The sequence below is a fragment of the Nipponia nippon genome, unplaced genomic scaffold, assembly GCF_047370975.1.
Source record: "Nipponia nippon isolate SJK-2023a ecotype South Korea unplaced genomic scaffold, ASM4737097v1 scaffold_7, whole genome shotgun sequence".
NCBI lineage: Eukaryota > Metazoa > Chordata > Aves > Pelecaniformes > Threskiornithidae > Nipponia > Nipponia nippon.
In genome coordinates, this window is record NW_028262391.1 from 37,669,309 (window position 1) to 37,689,315 (window position 20,007).

At 38.1% G+C, this 20,007-nt stretch overlaps 1 protein-coding gene across 2 annotated transcripts in view; it reads right to left on the bottom strand.

Moving 5' to 3' along the window:
- Window positions 1–4,530: 4,530 nt before the first annotated feature.
- Window positions 4,531–20,007, bottom strand: part of NKD1 (NKD inhibitor of Wnt signaling pathway 1) — a 110,073-nt gene continuing 94,596 nt past the window's right edge. For both annotated transcript variants that reach the window (XM_087739993.1, XM_087739992.1), the window contains 4 exons: window positions 12,634–12,781; window positions 11,490–11,574; window positions 6,376–6,506; window positions 4,531–5,614 (listed from right to left, as the gene is read on the bottom strand). In XM_087739993.1, the coding sequence (XP_087596119.1) occupies window positions 5,040–5,614; window positions 6,376–6,506; window positions 11,490–11,574; window positions 12,634–12,781 (939 nt within the window). In that variant the 3' untranslated portion in view covers window positions 4,531–5,039. The remainder of the gene's footprint in view (window positions 5,615–6,375; window positions 6,507–11,489; window positions 11,575–12,633; window positions 12,782–20,007) is intronic.

The following is a 20,007-nucleotide window of genomic DNA, read 5'->3' on the forward strand; positions in this document are numbered from 1 at the left end:
ATAAAAGTAAATTAAAGCATCATTGAAAACCTCATTATTTAATAACTATAATCCAAACTTCAAATAAGATGCAGTTCAATGTCTACTGAATAATTTCAATATAAAGTTATTTGCTTTTCTACGTCTGTTTCTTGTAGCCCATTTTGAGCACATTTTAAATGTACATAAGCCAAAAAAATCCCAAAACAGCCCCTTCCAAGTCAAATCAACTGAACATCTGTCAAATACGCAAAGAAAACAAATCATTATGTGATAAATTGAGGCTGGTTTTGCTGCTAAGTACATTAGAAAAGAAGAGAAACCTTCTTCCAGAAGCTATTTAGAAAACACATTAAGTTCAATTTTTATTTCATGGGTTTTCAAACATGTTTCTGCTTGGTGCATTTTAAAAAAAAGAAGTCTGACAACTAACAGGATGCTGAATATGACTTGGTTCCCAGCAAAACCATGAATAAGTCATGTTTGAAAACATATTTTCAGATCTTGATGAATTGCATCAAGGTAATTAAAGGTGAGACTTGATTAGCTGACACATTTCCAAACATGAAAATTCTTGCCTATACTCCAGGCAAAAATTATGGTGAATGTTTTTGCAAATTTTCTAGCATGATGAATTTTTCTCAAGTATAATCTAGGCCCCAAGGGGCCTAACTTTCCTATTAATTGGACTACAAATGAAATCTGTCATTCAATAATTGAGGTACACAATGACATATGGAGAACAGTAAGCATTCATCACATCTGTATGTTTATGTGGCAACTTGTAGACTGTTGAGTATACGCAGTACTTATCCCTTTATAAAAGATCACCTCTGTCAGAATCCATCTTGGGCCCTTCACTAACTTCTGCCAGAGGACACACACACACACACACACATACCTTTAAGGCAGTTCTCCAGCTATACTTTGCTGTTCTGTGCTCATGATGACTAGAGTAGGAAGGCAGTTATAGAGGTCATATATGTGGCTTTTTAATTTGGTATGGCCTTAAGGGGCTGGTCTGCCAATACGCCAGGAGAACCTGTACTTCATCATCCAAGGGCAGAACTGGGTCTTAATTTCTAACAGTGACTAAATGATATGTGGATGTTTCAAAGACATTTGGAAGTGCCTTGAGGTCCTCCAATGACATGAGTATAAAGCACAGTATTTGCTGCTAATCTTAATTAACTTACCAGCTTGATCTCTTACTGTAACACTTCCATTTAATATTAGCTACTACAAAACATCAGCAGCAAGATGCATAAAAAATAAATACTGAAATCACTGTCTGCACATTATGTAGACTTCAGACCCACATTCCTGGAATGAAATGATAGGCACCCTGAAGCCAGTGGGAATCTGGCAGTCTTGCCAGAGATTTCACTGGGAAACAGATTTTACTTCTCTATCCTTAGCTTAGTTTACTTCGTATTAGGTGGTCATGAAGTTGTGAGAAGAGCTTAGCAATCCTTCTTTTCAAAAACCTGGCTTCCCAAAAATTGCAGCTGGTAGATCCGAGCAAAATTTTTCAGTCGAAATTTTTTCAGCAAATAGCGCAAATTTGGGGATTGCCTTAGTTTTGCTGAATTGTTTTGTGTAAAACCAGAAAAAGTAAGTGAAAAGGCTGGAGTTTTCATTTGAAACTACTTCATGCCACTGCATTTTACTTTTAAATAGTAATAATATACTCAACTCTCAAGTTTTTTTTTCTTGGGAATGAAATGTTTTGTTTAACCAGAAACTGATCTATTTTAAATTTTGATTCAGCCACAGTTTTGAGCAACTTAAACTATATTTTTTAAAAAGGTTTTCAGAATTAATAACAAGCTGAAAAATCAGTTACTCAACACAGGTCTAATAGTAGGGGACAAGAAATTTAACTTTGAAACTTGATAGTTTAAATATAAAACCAAAGCATACCCAGTCCATACCTTATAGCCTGATTCTGTTCCCAAAAATGTTAATGCAAGCTCTTTCATCAGTGGGATCTGCAAGCACTGACAGCAATTGCAATAAGCCCCTGAAATCCACAACAAGAAGAAGGAAATATACTTTCTGAACTAGTAAAACTTTAATTAACAGGGGGTTCTCTTGGCACAGTTTTTGCTGTTAAATAAATAAAGCATTTAGTCAAAACCATCTATATTTACTATACAAAATACTGAAAAGCAAACGTTTTTAAAAGATACGGAAATTTAAGGTTCTGTGAAAAGAAACTGTGCTACATGTTATTCACACTTAATACACGTAACACAACTGCAACACAGTATTTAGATACTGTATGTTCATACATGGCTGGTGTAAAGTTTTGGTATGGGGATGCCACGTTATTAAAATGTATTTGTATTCCAGAGAATCTGAGCAAGGTAGAATTTGTCTTTTGAATCTCCAAATATAATAAACCAAAACGAGTCAATGTGAGGTTGTAACCAATGGTCAGTTGTGTTACATTTCAGAGTCCACTTGGCACAGCTAGTACTGCACACTTTTCAATCAGATGGGATTTTGTTATTGGTGCTGTTATCTTTTCCAGCAAAATATCTTTGGGTGAAAGAGCATTTATGCCCCTTTGCTGCCCTTTCTTAGAAAAGCCCACAGTTCTGAAAGCACTCTAGTTTTCCAGAATGTTTTCTGGTTTTCAGCAACAATCTGCATTAAAAAAATTGACTAAGGAACAATTCCCACCTTCCAGTCTTTCTGGCATATGCTCTACTGAAAAGAGAACAGCTTTAATTACATCTTCAAAACAAATAGCATGGCATCCCTTCTTAGATGGAATGTACACTTGTGTGTTTGCATGCGGTATAACGTACGTCACTTGAATACATCAGACTTTGTTAACACTATAATATAAATAAGCTTATTCCTTCTACTAGACATATAAATGCCTTTTGTTTTTTTTGCAGTCCATAATTATATATACATTGAAAAAGAATGATACACAAGCAGCAAAAAAGGCTTAGACTAGAACAACTCAGTGGTAACTAACCAAATTTGTGGCCTTTTCATATTTTCAATACAGAAAATTCTGCATATAAATATTTTTGGACTTTAGGAATTTTAAAAATAAACAGAACAGTATAGTTGTCACACAGATCAAACACATTTTAAAAACATTTTGTTAGATTTAACAGAACACGCTGTTGACAGCTTAAAAAAATAAAATAAAATAAACCAGATTTTTTAAAGAGGACAATAAGTCTAAACAACTGCTAATCCAGGGAGACAAGAGATGGACCTAATTACCACGAAGCAGTGATTCTATTCCAATTCCACAAGAAGGCAAGGCTTTCCACTTTTCTTTAAAAGTTGATGTCTCCATGTTCTTAGAAAGGATAACATCCCTCTAAAACCGGTCAGCAGTAAGGTAATACCCCATTTTGGACTGATCAAAACTCTAGTCAGAAAAAAAATACCCTAATCATAAAGGGCTTATAACAATGTGGGATAGCAACATTTCACAATATATACTATAGACAAAATACCACAATATTTAAAATAATTAAAACCAAAAGCAAATATGTTTATAGAACAATTATGTTTTTATGTGAGGAGTTCTCTACTTTAATGTTCCAAAAGCAACATAGGTGTTTTTCAGTCACTTTCTACCTGCAAAATGGTGACCTGTACAAAACCGAACTGAATGTATTATAAATCTGGGCCCCACAGAAAGTAAAACTTGAATGTACTGACCCTTTTTTTCACTTTTCCCATTTGCTTTTGACCTTCAAATTTCTCAGCAGCCAGTAAGGTCTTGTGAGTATGGTCTCATTCTCCTTCATGGAATGGAAGCCCTTTGATACAGAAAAAGTAGAAGAGGCCAGGATGATTGTGAATGATATTTTTTCACATATTGAATTGTCTCTAGAATGGGAGAAGCACAAATTGGAAGGTGCTGGGGAAATTTAAATTGGAGGCACCTAAGAAAATGCCATGGCATACGTTTCTAAAAAGTCACTGTTGTGGAAAAAAAAATTATAATGTTAATATTCAAACCACAGATTTCTAAAACACAACAAAATGTACCTGAGAGTGTGCATATTTATATATATATATTTATATTTATATTTTATATATATTTGCCAACATTTAAAGTGAGAAAGTATATTTTCCTCAATTCTTTCTCAAAACAAAGAACTGTGGACTTAAACAAAACAAAACCCCCAAACAACCCCTCTCCTTCTCAAACCCCATGAGTGATACTTATGGCCCAAGCACTAAAGTCTAGTGATGCTTTTGAAAACCCCATTTCACATCCTCCTCTTTTCAAATGGTTACCCCAAACAGAATGGAGAATAAGCAAGAGAAAAACCAAAAATAAAAGTAGTATATTTAAATATTACCCAGTATATAACAGACTGTACTTGTGTCAGTGAAGAATCTCCAAGAAAATAAAGTGTAAGTCATATAAATGTAGCTCTGTTGACAAGTATAGCTAATATTTCCTTGTAATTATTAAGATAATTTGAAAGGATGTGAACACAAACAGGCTACATGAATGCAGTATATTAACACTCCCCCCCCCCCCCCCCCCCGTAGCACATTACAATCAATAAAAAGAAAATAAAATCTGAATAATACTAGAGGTAGCAGCTGTTTGTATTTTCTGTTACTCTGAGTATCTCTGGAGTCCAACCCTTCGAACATTGCTCCCCTGATAAAAGGCTTGTGTGCGATCAGCCGACATACAGCAGAGTGGTAAGCTAGATGTCTGCAATAGTGTTTGAAGTATCTTTCCTACTACAATGGAAGTAGTACTTGTATAGAAGTGCGTTGACGACCTGTATTAAATCACAGCTCAAAAAGCTATGGCTGTTTGCTCTTTTACAAGCCACTTTAAAAAAAAAAAAAATCCACAAGGTGTTTATGTAAGCTATGCAGTTCCACGACATATAAATAGGGTAAGTTTCAAGAGTTCCATATAACCTCTAAAATATATGCTAGCTGAATATTAATGGAGTAACAATATTAATCATAGTAATGCCTTAGTTCTGGTATCACAAGAACGCATTTCCTTCATATGGGATGATTCTTGGAGGATGTTGGTGGGATCTCTTCTATGTCTGGTAGAAGTGATGGTAGTGGTGGTGGTGCTCATGGTGGTGGTGGTGTTCATGTCTTTGTATCATTTGTCCAACTTGGCCTTCATATAAAATGACTGTGGGCAGGTCTCTCACATGTTCCTTTTCCACAACTGTCCCTGGAGACTGGAAGGTTTTGCACATTTGATGATTCTCCTTTGCCCTCTGCTTATGCTTCTTGTGAACCTGTTGAGATTGCAAGGGGAGGTAAGGAAGATTCTGGCCCACCCGTGCACTTGGGGAAGCCATTGGCATGGGCGCCCCTTGAAAAGGTTTATTTCTTACTGCCCTTCCAGGGTGCACAGGGGCAATGTTTTTGCCCTGGGCCTTGGGAGACCTCACAAAGTGCTTGTTTGAGTCCTGGTTCCGGAGCCTCTGTTGGATTTCTGCAATCTTGGTATATGAACTCTCAGCTAGATTGATGTGGCTCGGATCCACCACTTGAGATTTCCTGTGGTGAGCATGGAAGGTTTCAGGTTCATGAGAACGGGATCTAGTCTGATTCACAACTCTGCTTGGTGGGTCATGTTTTTGAGCTGCTGGAGGAGATCCTAGGAAATAACAAGCTGAGTTAGTCATCTAGTATTTCAAAGTCTTAATTAGCAGCATGCAGTTGGCAGGGATAGCATTAATCGGCAGAGTGAATTTTTCCTGAGGAAGTGAATGCAATTATAGCCGTCTAGTTTAATTACATTTAATAATTCTGACTAGTCAATAATACACACACAAATATACATACATATCTATATAAGAGAGAGTGTGTGTGTGCATGCACATGTATGAAAGTCTTTACATTACTTTCTCTTGGTCATCATATATCTGAAATTCACCAAAATAACTGTGAGTGGAATAGTAAAATCTTGGCAGAGGACAGGGAAAGGGAGGAAATCCAAATCCCTTTAATTTGGGGCCAGAGGCCAAAATTTGAGGTATGAACCCACATTCTCCGATTTTTTGGGTCAGTAGTGAGTACAAAATATGTGCTGCTATCACCTTGGGAATGAGCTCCAACGTCCAAAAATCAGTCCTTGCCTCACCCATAGACTAAACTTAATAATTTAGATGTAAAGATTGTTCTCCTAGGCTCACCTCCAAGTTTAGCTACACAAGCAAGTGCTTCAAAGCAGGCTTGGAGCACATTAGCCACTCCATTGTGATACCACCTTCAACAGTAATTATCTTGCAGTATTCACACAGTCCTGTTTCTTCCAGTAAGTCACTACAGACAAATCACACAGGTCCACAATTCACTGCCCCTGATGTGGAACATGCAAGAAAGATGAAAAGGTTGCAACATAAATTACCAAATTACCTGGCCCAAACTTTGATGTGTAGTTTTCTATTCCTGCAAGATCCAAGTAGTGGTTTCTCCTTTCAATGTTCTCATCAACACAATGACGATAGCACCCACTTTGCTCTGGATTGTTCTCACTCTGGTGATATCTGTCAGCAGGAAGCAAAATTACAATTCAGCAGAACTTCTTTAAAGTTGTTATCACCATCTGCAAACCAACAACTAATGGCCCCTTTGAAGTGACAGGAGTTGCTCACAAAGAAACAACAGACACTTGAAATTCTGGATGACCGGATTTGCTAAGTCGATAGGCCTGAACTGACTGTTCTTTCCCCTGATATAAATCCACCCCGATGTTGCAAAGCAAAGGAGGCTTTCAAATTGCATCACACATGCAAAAACAAATAAAAATGCTCCTAAGGTTTATTACATTCTGTCTTAGGGCCAAACCATTCAACTGATTCTCTAATTTGGACATGCCAAAGAAAACCTGCTGTTTGATTCCTGACTGTTCCCACCGCTGTCAGGAAGCGCTGGGGTAAGCCTTGTGTCAGATAAACATTCATGTGTATCTGCTTCAGAAAGACAGGCAACAGCACAGGTGTAGTAACTAGAGAGAGTCCGAGAAGAGAAGGTGTTGGTAGGACACCCAGAGATAACTGCTGCTTTCCAAAATACAATTAATAAGGTCAGATCAGCCGCTGGCTTCAGAATCTCGACTCCTTTTCCTGCTCAGCTTTGCAATTTTATTTATAGCAGAACTATTTCCTGAGAATGAATATCTGAAATACCATTCATTTATGAGGCAGAAAAAATCAGGCAGAGGTTTACAGTATTGTAGCCCATAATGCCGAACAATTTAATTCAGCAATTTAAATGGATGTCTGCAGATTTGAACAATATTTTCAATATAACAAACAGGATAAGCAGAAAACTCTTGATTAAGTCACTGCCTGTCATTCAGATAGTTCAGTCTCCAAGACCACAAGATAGGCTTTGCTCTTTCCCTGTGTGATTGCACCGATGTCAACCTAAGACCAGAATTTGGCCTTGTATCTTACACCAGTTGCTAAATATGGACTCTGTACCGTATGGTGCCCAGTACTTCACTTTTAGTCGATTAACCCATTTCCAGGTTTCCAGAGGCTGCCGATCCCGTTGAGCTTTGGCACAAACTGCTTTCCTGGTCTAGGGTAGTACTGTTCAGGGACATTACAGAACTGAGTCCCCCGTGTCTCTGTCAGATGCAGGTCTACAGTTTCTTTGATAAAAGTCGCAAGACTTGACCTACCTGGAAGATCATTTTTGCTCTGCTTTGATAGAGGTAGAGTCTCCTGAATGAAGGAGAGGCTGCCTGGAAAGCAGGTAAGCTTTAAAGACTCTGAGTCAGCTTTGAACTCCAAAAGTGACATGGAGTACTGTCAAAAAAGAGGGAATGTCCAGATATTCTTTATTTTTTTGGATACATAGCCAACTTGGTACCTTTCCTGCCTCAGACACACCTTTACAGGTTGTTACACTTTAGCAGGTCAACATAAAAGATCTCTGGGGCTAGAACCTGGCTAACTGAAGTTGCCAGGCATGAATTGCATATGGAAATCACTGGGACTTGCACACATGTGCTGAAGACAATGCACAGTTAACCCAGAAAAAACATCATTGGGTTTGATCCAACACAATTAAGCAACACTGTATACAGCACTGTCTGTTGAAAACTAAGTTAACAGGGAACCTGGTTTTTTGTTACTGTAATAAATTCCATCTCTCATCAAGACAGTGAAGAAAAACTATGCCAGTACTGCCACAGCCCTGCATTCTAATAACTTTCTTACATGCAAGATGACGTTCACCAATATTCCTGCAAATATATTGAGTGAAGCAATTATATACTGATGAGAGATGTGCTCCACTGTCAAAGAGAACTTAAAGTACTTCTGAGAACTGAAGCGTCTGGCATCCAGCTCCACAGTGCTCTCCTGCATACACATGGGAAGACACGGGCACGCATCAACCATGCATCAAGCACAGTGTGTAAAAATATACAGTGTTGGTTTGGTTTGGTTTTTAATAAAAAAAGGCATCTGCTTAAGTGTTTGTGGAGTGTATGAAAGCCCTTTCTAGAATTCCCATGCTGGAGTGTCATCCTGATGCTAATAAGCTCACAGCAATATAGCAGGTAAGGGGAACAGAGCAGCGAGAAAGCACAGGGTAGAAAAACGCAAGGACATTTCCTGAAAGCTACGCTCACTGATAACACAGAGTTTAAGCCAGTCAGGAAGAAATCACTTAAGAAAGAGTGAGAATGAGTATCTGTGGGTAAAAGGAAGAGGTTTTAGACACTGGTGTGCATCATATTTTCCCTGTTGCACTAAACAAATATAAACTAGAATGGCATGAAGATACCCAATCCACAAAGGTGCCTGCCAGTGCTCTTCCACCATCCATTTTGTACCACACATGCCAGGCAAGCTGCCTATGAATCTCGCTACTTGATCTTGATACTTGTGTTAGCCCTACAGGTGAAAACTCCTGCCTGTAGCTTCCAGCAGATGAAAAATCTAACCCATCTATCTTCCACCTTCAGGATAAAAACATTTCTATCCATTTTGTCTTGAATATTAATCACATCTTGCCTAGAATTCCTAAGTGACTGAATTTGTGAAATGTGTGCACTTCTCACAAGTCCTCATTGCTGCTTTCAAAGGGGAAGCCTCTGCATTAATATTGTGAGATTCTGATGTGAGCCTCAGGGAGCTTTCCTGAGGGTTAGCAATTTGGCCAGAGTGCACAAACATCCCTGCAACATACACAGTGTGAACAGGACATTCTTTGTCCTGGCCACATTTAATGAGATGCAGCAAAAACTGCCAGATGCTGACAGTTGTCTGATGCTGATCTGCTCAGCTTAAGACACAGATTTGTTCTGTCTAGGAAGCCTCTAACCAAAGGGATGAGAAGGACAAATGCAGCAGAGCCAAGATTCTACCCCAACATTTGATGCCTCTATGACTGTGAATTTAAGTGCAAATGGCTGCTGTTCATAAAACCACTACATTTGCAAAACAAGGACTTTGAGGTGGATGGGGAAGGCTTCAAACTGAAAGGGGATTTTTGCAATAGATTATCAAACAAAAACAGTCCATTAAATTCACACAGGACGAACCTTTGCTAATGGGCAGAGGGAATCTGAACACCACGTCCAGGCCAGCAAGCAAAACCACAGAGTATTCTTTAGTTCACAGAAGATTTTGTACAGAGTTGCTAACAGAAGATTAGAAGTCATTTTAGTCTTCTTTTAATCTGAAATTTGATTGTACTGTGATTTACTCACTGGGATAACTCACTAGCATTTTTACTCTATCCAAAAAAGGGAGGCACTGTTTTGTTGTCATTTTTAATGACTGAATGCTCCTTCTCCTGATAAATTTATTATGTATTTGAACAAATATCCCTAATTCCCAGGAAAGCCAAAAGTGGATTTTTTTTTATTTATTTTTTTTTTAAATTTGCAGCTGAAGAAATGCAACTAATGATTCAATGTCACTATGGTAGCATTTCAGCAAACACTTCCCTCTGCCTTAGTGTGAAACATACAATCATAAACCAGATCTAACCTATACACAAAGATGACCTGTTTGGAGCAACCGATTTACATTAAAATGCAGCAAAATTATTTGCTTTTGATTTTTTTTCCTATCCATTAAAATACCAAATTCCAAAAAGAAATAGCACACCTACATGTGACTGAGAGATTAACATTTTTCTTAGCTGTAAAAAATTTTAGTACTTGAAAAATACATTGCAAATGATTATGACGTACTCTGAAGTTCAGTCCTGGTAATATCTATCAGGTAGGTAGAACTCATGATAACAGGGTAGGTACACATGATTACACACTTTCAGAAGAAAAAGACCTGTTCTGGACTGGCATCCAAAATAATATTGTACATTCTGTTAGGGAAGAACTAAAAACCTTTTTTTATCTAATCTGTAGATGGCTGCAAGTGTACCTGCAGCTCTTCATGAAAGAAACCACTGTGCTTGTGCTTTATTGGAAATGGATGCACTTTGAGACACACAAGCTGGATTCCATTGAAAGACAACAGACAGGTATTTTTTCAAGTGGTAAAATGTATTCTGAAACTTATGAAAAAAAAAAAAGATAAATTAAATTATCCCAATTTTCCCGCAAGATTACATTAAATATATTGGTTCTAAGCAAGCAGGCTAATTCCTACTTGGGTACTACCTAATAACTAATTCTGTAAGGGAGAAGTTGACCTAAAGCTGATGTGGCAGCGGGGAAGCATGGTTTCTGGCAGGTGGGAGTCAGCAGAGATGGCCACTCTGCTAAGTCACTGTGAGGTAAGAAAGAGATTAATTTACTTCTCCTACTAAATGTACAACTACACTTTGTAAGTGGAGCTGAGCCACCCCACAGTTGCTATAAGCCAGAACCACCTCAGCAGAACTGAGCATGGAGCAGGCAGCGTGCTGGAAGCTCTGGCTTGTCGTGTACTCTGTGGGACACAGCCTGTGTAAACCACTTGCTGTAAAGCTGACTGTCTGCTGCTCTGCTGCAAGCTCCCTTCTTTCCTCCTTCTGCTAGGAACTGTACCCAGTGCCAGCTCAAAGCTGCTTCCTTTAGGAGGAAAGGCAGCAAGGAGGCGCAGGTCTGGTTATGACCTGGTAAACAAGATTGTCTTAATAAAGCTTGGAACTAACTGAGTTGACCAGTGAAAAAGATGGGCTGGAAAGAGGACAGAGAAAGGCAAGAGCTGGCCTCTATGAAGATGAAAAGGTTTTAGGACACTTTTAGCCAAAAGGCTGTGCTATAAACTCCACTAGTAGGCACAATATTTGCAGATGGCATCTAAAAAGACACTGCATGTCCTCCAAAGAGACAACAGAAGAAGAAAATTTGAGCAATGGGTGCTACAGATTTTCTTTTTTGTTTTAATATACAAAATATCCACCCATGGAATACTCTGATGGTTCCACGGTGACAAATCCTGCAATTCCTCTATTTTAACATAGTTTTTAAAAATAAAGCAAGTAAGCAAGAAATCAGTGGTTGAGGTTTCTTCAGAGGTACCCAGTGCCTGTCAGGAGACAGGGTTCTTTCCCCTTACCTGAGAGAGGCCCGCTGCTTCTTCTCAGAGCTTCTTACTTCTTCATTAGCTTTGCTTTCAGCTCTATGCCTGGCACTCTGCAAATCTGCCAACAAGAGAAAGTACATTATTCTCACGTTACTGTCCTTGCTGACCAGCATAACTAACATGCTACATTGCAAGTACATTTATTCTTGTCGGTAGATCAAGATGTAATGTATCATTTCGTGTAACCTTCTCAAAAGTGCTTTTGTCTGCATGACAGATTTCAGACAGACATAACCTTGACTGTAGGACATTAGTCAGGGTTAGGCTGCAAGCCATGTGGCAGGTTAAATGGAGCCACATTCGCACTGATACACTTGTCCCTCAGGAGGGCTCGGTAGTTTGGAGCTCGATGCTGTACTAATGCATCACGTAGCTCCCCAGCAGGGCAAATTTGCTTATGTCTGCACTTGACTGAGTGGATGTGTATAGTAAAACTGAGGTAACAAGGCTCTCCTTTTGGATAAGGTGTCCACATTTTCTACTGAAGTATTACTGAAAATACTTTTAAGTATTTTAATTTAGTACTGAAGTACTTATCTACTGAAGATTTGTATGCTGATACAACTATTATTAGAGTGAATATAAGGTGAATAAGCCATCAGAGTATAAGCTATTTTATAATGGCAGACTCTGCCAGTACAGAAAAATGTGCAATTTTTATGCATAGATTCAAAAAGGTTACTTACGCTTAATTGTTTATTCTTATCCAGCAGCAATGATAGCTATGCACTTGCAAAAACCATTTTATACCACTACACCTGTTTCCACACAAACTGAGCGCTGTAATACCAGCAGAGTTAAGGTGGTACAAGTCGAAAAGGCCTTAAATCTGCCTTGCAGTACACAAAGACAATTACACAACATACGGGTTATTGCTGCTTCCAGGAGGAAACAAGCAATCAGGAGAGGGAACCCCAATTTGCTTAAGAGACACTGAAAGGAGAGTAGACAATTTTGCACCCGAGATCTTAAAACAGGTTCATGGGGTTTAAAATACCCACATAATTATTTGCCTTTAAGTATATATTTATTTGTATTAACAAAATACGAAGATGGATTTTTAAGGGATTCTTGAAGTTCTTCACATTTTTTCCAATGGCTGATTGCACATCCTTACCAGTATGGTTTAACAAGATACTCTTTTTCTTCTGGCTGCCATCTGGTGCCACAGTAAGTTTCACTCGCAGAGTTTTGCTGGAACTAGGAGAATGGTTTACTGATGCATCAACTACCTCATAGATGGTATGAAGCAAGCTGGTAATATCCTATAGTTGGGTTGAAACACAAAAAGACACGCTATTGTGAAAATGGTATGAAACCTACAGCTTTGATACTTTTAACTATTTTGGACTTGGGACTATTAAATGCTGAAATATCCTCAGAAGTCACTGAATTTAAGAGAGCGGAACTTGCACAGAACCTTACAAGAAAGGATCCATTTCTCTCTTCTGTTAATCCCCATTTTTTCTAATATAGACTGTAATATAGCTCACAGACACAGAAGAGAACGATTCGAGTAGATCCATATCCTTCTTCATCAAATGGCATTAAGATTTATGAAATGAGGCAAACCAGATCAAAACAATAATAAAAGCACAAGGCATTCAGGTTTCCCAAACTGTGAAGCAGCAAAATTGTGTTCTGCCTTTTCTTTTCTTTGGTTTCAACAGAACCCAGGGATAACCATTCATACTGCACTAAAAATTGAGTTCACATGACCAAAACAAGTACAGCAGTTGAAGAAAATCTTGGACATTACAGTCTTACTACTTCATGTTTTTTTTTCTTGTGATAGTTAAATGGTTGATTATATAGAGGAAAATCAGTAAGAGAAGTGTCAGAACTGTAAACCTCAGGTTTGGAAAGAAATTATGTCTGAATGTCACTCTACCACATGCTTATTGGGGTCTGGCTTATTTTGCAAAGTTCAAACCAGTTCTAAACGTACATTTTTGAACAGCAGAGGTTATCCAGTCAGGCCTATTACATAACATTCTTCATACATCTCTTTGAAGGCAATGGGACATGAACAAATGCTTACATGTCTGGCTATAGCAGAAAGAACACTAGCCAATTTTAATAAGCCAATTGTTTCAAACAGAAGAAACACTGTTTAGTAGCTGGTGATGCTCAAAGGTCTCTCAGGTTGATCTAATCCAGCCAGGCTCAAATAGGGTACTACCTAAAATTGCCAGGATGAAAAGATCTCTTGGCTCAGTGCTTTACCCCAAAGGGATTTCACAAAAACTGATCTTGGGCACCAACCTAAGGCCAAAGCATACTGATCATTGCAGGCTATAAAGATCCCATTCAATGTATATCTGAGAATTTATCCATGCTGGTCTTCTTATTCCTTGATCTATCCTAGTACCTAAGCTCTTTCCAGATGCCTGCGAGCACAAAGGAAATATCTAAATCATCCTTTGCTAAGTATAACTGGTTCTGAGGATTAAGTCAGGTTTATAAAAATTCAAAACCTTTACAATTTTTCCTTTGCCCAGGGATCAGGCCCGTAACAACAGCAGCTCGAAGTTTAGTATGCCCTAATGGGTCCCAGCGCTTTAGTAGTCAATATACCACACAGTCCTCATTATCTAACCAGCTTTAAAGGTGACACAGAAATACTAATTTCTACTCACACAGAATTTAGGGAAATACTGACCTAATAGTCAGGACAAATGATTTTACAGTAGGTGATTTTCCAGCTCAATAGACACAATGAATAACTAAATCCTAGAGGGTCCAGACTTTGTCTTAACATGTACCCTCTCTAACTTTTCTGCAGTCAGTGGAATTTCTCCAGACTTGTGAGTTCAAGACAACATTCATAAAAAGAAAGCAGAATTTGCAGTCTCTCTTTTATCTCCCCACTGGCATATTTTTTCTACCATTGCCACAAGAGTGTCTATATATGGGCTCTTACTACAATGTCAGTAGCCACTTTCCATCCTCTTGACAAGAATCACCGTCTAAAGCTTGAATGAGGGCAAGACTGCTCAGTGACAATCTGGTGGACACCTCACAGCTCTTTAACACATCTCACTTCTCACAAGTCCACCCTAATTTGAAACCTAGCCAGGCCTCTAAATAGACATAGCAGTATCTGACAGCCAGCTTGAAGGACTGGAATTTTTTTTTCATCTATGAGAAAAACTCAAGCAAGCAAGAACACAGACAGACAGACAAAACATATCTGTTTTACACACCCTTCATAAATTATGTTCTAGGAGCCTTGTGCTCTAATCTTACACCTCGATAAGCCAAACCTTCCCCTTCAGCGGAATACTGAAGCACCATATTTATTCTTAACAGGGCTTCATACACTCAGCACTTTGGTGAACGGAGCCTTTCCCATACATTCCTTAACAAGTGTTGGTTAGCCAACATGGCATCTTTCCACACAAGGCTACTATCAAGAGGTTATTAACAACTCTTTCATTCACAATAATCTATCCTCCTTCCTTTTTTCAGCTATGCCAGATGTTTGTACGAGCTGATCATCTTGTCTATTTTAACTTCAATAGGCAAAGACAAAAAGTCTTTACTCCCACTGTCCTTTTACATTATTTTTTTCCAGTGATGAGGTCTAACTTGCCAACTGGCATACAATCTGCTCCTTGTGTCTGTGAGGGTCTTTCTCAACAAACCGCTTGACTCAGCAGTTTAAAAAGTACTCCCAAATGCTGTCAAGGAAGGCCAGATGCAGCATTTGTGTGACACATATTTGGCAAGTCAGAAATACGTACACACGCATATCACATCAGGACAATTTACACCTCTCAGCCAAACAGGCCTGAATTAACCCAAATTAATGTCCAGGCTCCGAGCAGTTTAAGAGGCTGCACAGAGGTATCAGGACACCTCGTGGCCTTATGCTCTGCTGCCTGTGCATTTCGTTACATGGTTAATACCCAGCTTCCTCCACAACAATCTGAACTGCTTTGCATTCTGGCACTGAATGAACGTGGTCGTCAGACTGGATATATACCAAGATCGAGGTTAGGGATATCCATAAGTAACCACTTAATGCTTATGCTGATCTTTTAAATACTGACATCATTTTTATTACAGGATTCATTTACTTGTGGTCCTAATTTGGGGTTGGAAATTCTAGCAAACTGACAGTTCTGTTTCGGTCAAACAAGTCTGCTTGGGTCATTCACTACTCTGTCATCTACCAAGGTCCTGGCCGAGCAGGTATCAGCTACAAGGTAGCCTGAACCTCCTGTTGCTTTCCAGTTATTGCTTCACAATTATAACATACAAATTCCTGAGGCACTAGTAAGAACGGTCTTTGTCAATGAGTTCTGAACGGTGACTAAAACCACCTTCTCGCAGCCCTTTTTTGGCAGCTAATATGGTAGTGGCTTCTTGTCAAATTAGTAGCACTAGACCATTAAATATATGTTCCAAAATTGGTATTTTATAGTTATGTCTATATTTACCCCCAAAAGAATTTTCCTCTTCCAGTAGCCTGCCAGGAGACTGAGGCAATTTATGTTCCCCTTGAAAGCTGTCCCACTGAACATTATCTGCATTTAAATTCCTTAAAGAACTGTCTAAAACCATTGAGACAGCTTTACCTTCTACACACCAGCTTGTGCATTTCACTGTCCTCAAGAAATTTAGCATCAAGGATCAAACATAAAAGCTAGCTAAATTTTCCTTTCTTCTGGTACACCAACTAGCATGTCTCAGAAACCACCTACCAAAGAATCTAACTTTTCTGCACGATTGGATTACGATTTTTACCAGTCACATGATTTTCCAACTCTTTTGCTTAAGACTGCTCGGCACTTCCCGCACAAAAAGTCTCATCGCTTTTTTCAAACTTCCTCCCTTTTTACATGAAAAATAAACAAGAACACATTTTTCCATGTTTCCCATTTTTCCAAACAAATCATTTGCTTGTTTTGTTTTTTTTTTACTGAAATGTACTTTTAAACCATTTCTAGTTAAACATCATTGTGGATTTTTAAATGAGTATATTAAATGGGTAAAGAAATAGAAATTTAAAAAAAAAAAAAAAAAAAAAAGAATTATCCCCTTTAGAGCAAATGGATTATATTTAGACGGGAAGTAGGCTGCATGCATCTAACTAACTTCTGAAGGGCTTCTACTGTGCAGAATTTCTGCTGGGATAGCTAGTTTAATCAAGTAAGAAAATTGAAACTATGATATTTTTCCTCAAAGAGGAAAACAAATGCTTGCTGGGTAGTATCCAAACAGCCAGCACATGCCATACCTAGGACTTACTTGTGTCTTGCTTATTGAACACTACAGCTGTTTTTTCCAGGGCTGAAGGATTTAACAGTATTTATCTGTATGTTTTTCACATCCTATTTTATCAAGCAGCTAATACAACAAAGTATGTTAAAAAGAGCAACTTTAATAGATTGCCAGAAACACTTGCATTAGAAATACTAAAAAGCAAACAGTTAAGGCCACACATGTATGCTGCACTCACACATGTATCCACAGAATACTTTACATATCTCCAGTAGGAGATTAGCAGGAATTTAGAACATTCAGAGAAACTAATGGGTCTGCAAAAAAGAACAAGGGCAAATTACACTGAAGTATTCATTCCTTACACAGCTCGTGACTGAGGAACTCCCTATTCCAGGTATTAATTTTTTACTTCTAAGGAACATTAGTGGTACAGGGACGACCCTGTTTTTCCGGAATTGGTGCAGCTTATCATCATAGGACTAGTTAGCAAACTAGAGATTCTGTAAAGGAAACTAAAAGGCTTTTCCAGCGGGATTCATTTAACACAATAAGACATTTGCACAAAAAAAAAACCAAAACCAACAAAAAAACCCAATAATAATAAAAAAAACCAACAACCAAAAAACCCCACTGAGTTTAATAACACTGAAAGAAAACATTCAGTTTGATCCTTTGTAACTTGTCTGGGAGAGATGTCTTTGGGTCCCCTCAAAACCAAAAGAGAAAGTCATAGTTTCTCTTAATATTTCTCTGTGGTACAAATCCACCAAATCTAATGGCTGAAACGATGGCCCCTCTGATACAGACCGGCACTACTCTTCTGTCTGTTGGTTCCTTTGCTGCTTCTGTATCATGAGTTAATACAATGTTGACAAACACAGTGAAAACCAGCAAATTTCAAGATAAGGGTCAGGTTGATAAAACGGTAGCCCCAGAAAAGCCAGCACCCTCCCCAAGTCAAAGATTTGGTGCTGAGTTCTGAATGCAGAAATAACCTCAAACCTTTTCACTCATTACAGAGGATATGAGCAAAAATAACTAAAAAGGGAAAGAAAAAATTAAGAAAGGAAACATAAGAGGAAAAATTGGGTATCTAATGTAAGACACCAAGAACATTTTTAGCATTAAAAATGCATGAAGAGAAACATCAATATCAGTTCATTACCTTTCCCTCAGAAAAAGAAAAGTACAAATGTCTCATTTGTATTTTGTTTGTAGTCTGATTTTTACATACAGCAAGATGTTTTTATTGCAACATCAGCTTTGTTTGATCACATATGTTTTTGGATCATTCTTATTTGCAACCTGAAACGAGCTTCACTTGCTACCTACTCAACAACTAGTCTAGGAGAAATTCCCTTGTTTTACTCCTGACAAGCAACTTTCTTGTGTGCTTATTCCTGTGCAGTCACTCACCAAAGAGAATCAATTTTCCAAGAAAGAACTGATAGCAAAAAAAAAAAAAAAAAAAAAAAAGCTAGTGTTTATGAATTATAATTACATTCGGAGAGCTCAATATAAAACCTCATGGATCAAAACACATTAGTTCAATTATCCAAGTTTCAAGTCTGATTACAAATATCCGTGTGAAGATAATTACAGTGCAGCTGTCAGTTCTAAAAAGGCCTGCAGTACATAATGAATTGTCCTCTTATGGCTTATAGAATGAAGGGAAGCATTATTAGCCAAGTTTTGTAATATACATATTAGAGCAGGAAAAGTTATCTCGCACTACACCAAAAGGACTGAAAAATGGTCGTCTTCTATGACAGAAAATGCAGTAGTGTAATAACATACAGTAATGCTAATTTTATAATTTGCCATCCCAATAATTCTGCTTTCATAATGGGTGTATTTCTTCAAGAAGCATGACTAGATCTGAATTTCTAGTTATAAGGACTACGGAATAAGTCATGCAGACTCTACGAGGAAATCAAAGCAGTATTAAGTTCTGAAGATGTTGTTAAGATCCAGAAGAAATTTCACTAAGATGGAATTTGAATGCTCTTGCGGTGATCTGTCATTGTGTAAAACCCAAGGGAAATTTTATCCAGTAACTAAATCCATATCTTATTTACAATTTTCAAATATTTTAATGAAAAAAACATTTACTCCACTTGTAATATTGCACCCCACCTACATGTCTCTTACAAACTCAATTTAACACTGTATTCCTTTGGAAACTCTCTGGACCTGAAGTCCGACGCTTTAAACACAATGACTTTGAATCAAATGAAATGGATGTGGGTGGGCAAGTCACTTCCTTTTCCAGTGTCTCACTTTTCCAACATGAAAAATAAGAATGATAAGGCTGACTTCTTTTTGTATAGCACCTCAAGGTCTACAGATAGAAATCTGACTTAAGAAATTTCATCTCTCTCTTACATCAGGCTATAAATCCAGGAGACATTAAAGTGAAATTTTCAAAGAAGGAGAAAAGGTCCACACTAAGCTTTTGTCACCAGAACACTGGACCTTTGTTTGGAAAAGCTGACTGGTTCCGAAAGTGTTTTCATCAGCTCACTAAATGGCACTGGTACAGATCAGCCTTCTTCCTCAGACTGTCCGTTCTGTCCCTGAACCAGCAATGTGCTTCACATACTTTTAACTCAAAGCATGTGTTCCATTCATTTTAATTGAAACTATTCACACATTTAACATTCACCATCATTAAGTCCTTTGCTGGATCAGGAGCAGAGCTGCTTAACAAACAACAGTATCAAGCCCACTATGTTGACTGCCAGTCTCTCAGGGGCTAATAGAACAAGAAATTCTATGTCGTATGAAGAGACTGAAATTCCTCTTTTGTGGCCAAGATTATCTATGAGCCGCTATCATCAGTCATTCTTGCACAAACAACTCCTAAATTGCATCTGGATTCAACAGAAGACAACCAACAGGATGGATTATACAAATGGCACTGGAACAGCTTGCAAAAGAACTGTGTAACACAACTGGGAAACTCTGCAATGGTGCATACTATTTGTTTCTATCTTTGGTCACACGTAAAGAGCCAAAAATTATCAACCTATTTGGTCCCTTGGTGAAAAAAATTTTTTTTGGCACAGGTTCAAGCCCGAATATAGCAACCTCCAGACCTCAGAGTAGTATAATTTTCAATCCCTGCACAGATTTGGTTTCAGTTAAGCTGCAGTCTGCTCTTGTAGCAGGGAGAGGTAGAATTTGGCTGTAACATATTCTCTAAGTACAGTCAAATTAAGCTCTTTGGTGTACCACATAATCACAAATAATTATTGTA